A 5,064-nucleotide genomic window follows, 5' to 3' on the forward strand; every position below is an offset into this window, starting at 1 on the left:
TTATATGTAACCACTGACGTCACAGTCGTTCTGGTTTTGTACAGAGTGTATGTTATATGTAACCACTGACGTCACAGTCGTGCTGATTTTGTACAGAGTGTATGTTATATGTAACCACTGACGTCACAGTCGTGCTGATTTTGTACAGAGTGTATTGTATAATGCTACCTCTGACGTCACAGACGTGCTGATTTTGTACAGAGTGTATGTTATATGTAACCACTGACGTCACAGTCGTGCTGATTTTGTACAGAGTGTATGTTATATGTAACCACTGACGTCACAGTCGTTCTGATTTTGTACAGAGTGTATGTTATAAGTAACCACTGACGTCACAGTCGTTCTGGTTTTGTACAGAGTGTATGTTATATGTAACCACTGACGTCACATTCGTGCTGATTTGTACAGAGTGTATGTTATATGTAACCACTGACGTCACAGTCGTTCTGGTTTTGTACAGAGTGTATGTTATATGTAACCACTGACGTCACATTCGTGCTGATTTTGTACAGAGTGTATGTTATATGTAACCTCTGACGTCACAGTCGTGCTGATTTTGTACAGTATGTATGTTATATGTAATCACTGACGTCACAGTCGTGCTGATTTTGTACAGAGTGTATGGTATAATGCTACCTCTGACGTCACAGTCGTTCTGGTTTTGTACAGAGTGTATGTTATATGTAACCACTGACGTCACAGTCGTGCTGATTTGTACAGAGTATATGTTATATCTAACCACTTTTGTACATGGTGGTCGCTGTAATCACATTCGATTCTGATGATTATTTTCACGAGTTCATTTGACACTTACGGCGTTAATTTGTTTTTATTTTTAGCACGGGTGCAATATGTGACCTCGTCATGTCTGATGAGTGTCTAGCCTGGGTACACTAGTCTCTGTATTGAATTCTACTGACTAGTTAGAGCTATTTTCAAAACATTAATGTCCTTTTAAAAGATTCACTGTTCTGTAAAAAAAGACATGACGTCACCTGTGTATTGGTTTTTGTAACACAGGTAATAATGAGATGTCGGGGACATCTATACCTTTCCCGCCACCTATACCACTGTACAGCTGATGGCTTAGTCTAGCTGCACTATTTCTTGCCAGATATAATTTTCATGTGTAGTATGGAAAATACGATTTTAGATATAAGTTGTATTTCCATTATATACTAGTATATGGTTAAATGTATACATCTATCGTGTGATATACATTTAATAAACACATGTTGTCTCGGACGCTATGTTTCATAAGCTGACTATACGTGCACCTGCCCTGTTAACGCCCAAGGTAGACCCAGTACAAAGAAAACATATAGGCTATGGGACGGCGCGACGTTATGTGTAGGTGTGTTTGGCTGGGGAGACAGGAGAGTGAAGATACATGTAGGAGTTAGGCTGAGGAGAAATAGGGAACCATAATCAGGCAATGGCGATGTGTTACCATTCTTAGATTCAGACAGAGGAAACGCCACTATCAATCAGCATACAGGTGAGACATCTTTAGGGCCGTGACGTAATGTGACAGGAAACGGGAACAGGTAAGATACAGAATGTACATCCAAGTTCTTCTGGTTGGAACAGAAATATCTTCAATACAGTATAGTATAAGGGTCAAGAAATTTGTATTGTTGAAACAGTAAAACTGCGTATATGACAAATCGGTATCGCGGTAAAGAGGTTGTTCCAACGTTCCTCTCGCTTAGGCGACGCCATCTTTAATTTGAGTCCGATAAAATCATGAAAATGCTTAGCTATTCATTTGATGACAAACATCACAGCGACTTTCGTGTTACACAATACAGACTCGCTGAGAAACCGAGTTTGATGATGTACCGGGAAATGAAATTGTTTTATGAAAAGGAAGTTCAAACAACATTTGATTTTACTTTAATTGTACATTACAGTATGTAACATTGAAGGATTAAGAAACAATATTGTAGCTTACCCTATTCCCTTAAAATATCAGTATACTATTGAGTAGGTAAATTATAAGTTTTAGTTTACATACATATTTAAAACAATGGTGATACAAGTTTTAGGTTTAAAGAGACCGTTCGGATAGTTATTGCTGTAACACATTCAGAGGCAATAGCGTGCATTATTCAATTATTAAAACGTCAATATGCTCTACTGAACCGATACCATCTAAAATAGTTAAAGTACACCTTCACTCCCCCGGCGTTCACCACTACCATGTAGAGCATGACACTGTTAATTATTTATGTATGTTTCTTTCTTTTTATAGGAATGTGATATTCGCCTAACTACCTAGCGTGACGTTACGTGATGCTGTGATGGAAATATATAATCTAGCTCAACAAGAAGTTTGAATTGTATCTAACGTATGCCTGAGAAAATCCGCTTGAAACCAGATCTTATAAAGTTTTATTTAACGTCAGGTACAAGGTAAAACAATAGAATAGATGTACTAGCTCTATTGAGCTCTTAAAACTGATAGGAGTCCTATTCGTTGAACGGTCGGAACACCATGATGTGTTGGTTGTGACAGTTCACTCGAGATCGACACTCTTTAAACTGTTCCGTGCCAAGTCCATTCGGGATACACCTTTACAATTGGATTTCCATGGTCGGATGTGTTGTGTTTGATAACCGGGAAGTAAATCTTCATTAATTACCATGGCTGTAAATAAATGTAAGCTTGTGATATTCATAGTTAGTCTACTGGCTGAGACATTCGACATCGTATGTGATTGGTTGATGTACTACGAGGTAAGCGGTCTAAAGCAAGGCCTCGTTTTCGGTCCCTTCTCTAAGGTCATCGAGATATCCATCCTTGTATTCTGTTGTATCGGATGTGTGACCTACATACTGGAGGTAATTTTTGGTCTGGTGGACCTAAATCACGAGGATTACCTCCCGGAGTGGCTACTTGAAGGCCTGGACGTGGTGTCGATATGGTTAGAGGACTGTACCCCAGATATTACTGAATGTCTACATAGCGGGGTGTCGGGAGGAGGCGATCAGTGTTGTACAGATGGCCAAGGCCTTAGCAACACTTGTGGAGGTTATCACTAAAGTTTGTGTAACAATTGCTAAATCGTGTTACTCTAAGTTTAAGAAGAAGAAGGAGGAGGAGGCGGAGCAAAAAGGACAGTGTTTGAAAGTCTTTATTGGAATCGGACTCACTTTGATGTTAATTGGATCAATAATGGTATTCGGCTTCACACATTTCTTTCTAGACTCTGATAATGTAGTTCAATTTCACAGTCCCAATAGCTTTGACAGCGGCAAATATGATGCGTACAAGTACCTGAATAGGTCCGGCATCAACATGAACTTTGATTCTGGTCAAAACGCCATTGTTACCATGAACACGGGCCAATGGATCAAGTTGACGGATGTGACTGATGTCACTTCTGCTTCCTCTCAAACAGTAGTCGCTAGTGTGAAGTACGATTCGAGTTCCAATACTAGAGTCTGGATCCAATCCACCACGTCCACGGACCTGACCTCCCCAGAGAAGTCCACGTGTTACGATACGTCGACCGCGCCGTTCACAGTGGTAACGACCTGCTCCACGGACTTGCCCGCTACAACTGTCACAACTTCTGTTGTATTTAAGTTTGTGTACCAGAAGCCCAGCACCGCTACGCCGTTAGGGGACATCATCTACAACTTTCGGATTTATGAGGGCAACTGCGTCACGACTGCAAATAACCCCCAGTTTTCTCTCGGTTTCGCAAACGTCGTGTCGAATGTTGAGAACTCTCTCCCCCTGGAGGTATTGTCGGGAACTACGGGACAGTACTACACTAGTGGATCATCACTACAGGATGTATCGAAGGCGTGGAAGACGGGTCAGTTTGGGTGTGACTCGACAGGGAGCACTGCACCCAATCTGGACACGGCAATCACAGTCTCCTGTGTGACGTGGAACTGACATCTTATAGAACTAGTTTCTACTACAAACCACTTATATTTCGCGAACTTATCTCTTCAGACATATTCGCGAATACATATTTTCGCGAACTGTTATCTAGAAACGACTTTTAATTCGTGAATGATGAGCTACTAGAGTCATGCTATATTGGTTACCTGACAGCTTGGTCGCCATCCAAAGGTATTCAATTCGTGCAAATAATCGCGAAGGATTTGATGTCACGATTGACTCTCCTCGCGTATTAACGCGAAATAAATTCCACATGAAATAACGGTGGTTTACAGTTAACAAACGGGAGATTTTCTATGGTAGTTTTCTGTTGTAGCAAATATTAGGATCACGTAAACTGTAAGTGCCATATTGTTTTGGAAGTAAAGTTATTTTTGTATCGAACCATCAACAGTTTTGAGATATACATATGTAGTATCAGAAGTTAAACTTGCCATTGCCTTCAATAAAGTGTTGGGTAATGATATGAATAAGACAACATGCTGATCTGTGATTCCAAGAGGGGAAATCAGTTTAGGTCACGGATTTTTGAATTTCAAACTTTGAAAGCGAAATAGTTATAATCTTTGAAACGCTCTTTTTGTTTCGGAATAATGTAGTAAAATATCCGGATGTTCCTTTATGGTTGGAATTTCTGTAATGATATGGCAAACGGCTATTGTTGTGAATCACTTCGTCTTCCTAAAGCTTCTTATGCAGGTTATATCAAAACTAAAAAAAACTAACTTTAAGTTCGGATAGAGAGACGACTACGTAGATTCCAACACTGGCATTTATCGGCCCATTAACACCGTAACGGTCAAAACGGTCATGTATATGGTGAGTAAATCTGGCATAAAACGACACAACATCAAACTACCGAAATATGTAAAACATAGATTGGTACACTCACGAATATATAATGTGGTTAATACGATTAATGTGGTTAATCATAGCTGGCGGTACAGACCAATAGCTCTTTGATATTTCAAAAGTTTGCACATGTTAACATTTTCGAGAAGTTATGTCGTTGTAGGTTCTTTAGGTCGATACAACAGAATAACGACAGCGGGGATTCCAACACTGGTGACAACATGATGACAACTATGGGGATTCCAACACTGGTGACAACAGGGTGACAGCTATGGGGATTCCAACACTGGTGA

At 40.1% G+C, this 5,064-nt stretch overlaps 1 protein-coding gene across 1 annotated transcript; it reads left to right on the forward strand.

Annotated features, from left to right (window-relative positions):
* Positions 1 to 1,340: 1,340 nt before the first annotated feature.
* LOC117333420 lies at positions 1,341 to 4,310 on the forward strand. Its single transcript, XM_033892708.1, is given in 3 exon segments — positions 1,341 to 1,498; positions 2,255 to 2,937; positions 2,939 to 4,310. Coding segments are annotated over 2 exon segments (1,263 nt in total). The 5' UTR covers positions 1,341 to 1,498; positions 2,255 to 2,646; the 3' UTR covers positions 3,911 to 4,310.
* Positions 4,311 to 5,064: the final 754 nt, after the last annotated feature.

This window comes from Pecten maximus, chromosome 8 (assembly GCF_902652985.1).
Source record: "Pecten maximus chromosome 8, xPecMax1.1, whole genome shotgun sequence".
NCBI lineage: Eukaryota > Metazoa > Mollusca > Bivalvia > Pectinida > Pectinidae > Pecten > Pecten maximus.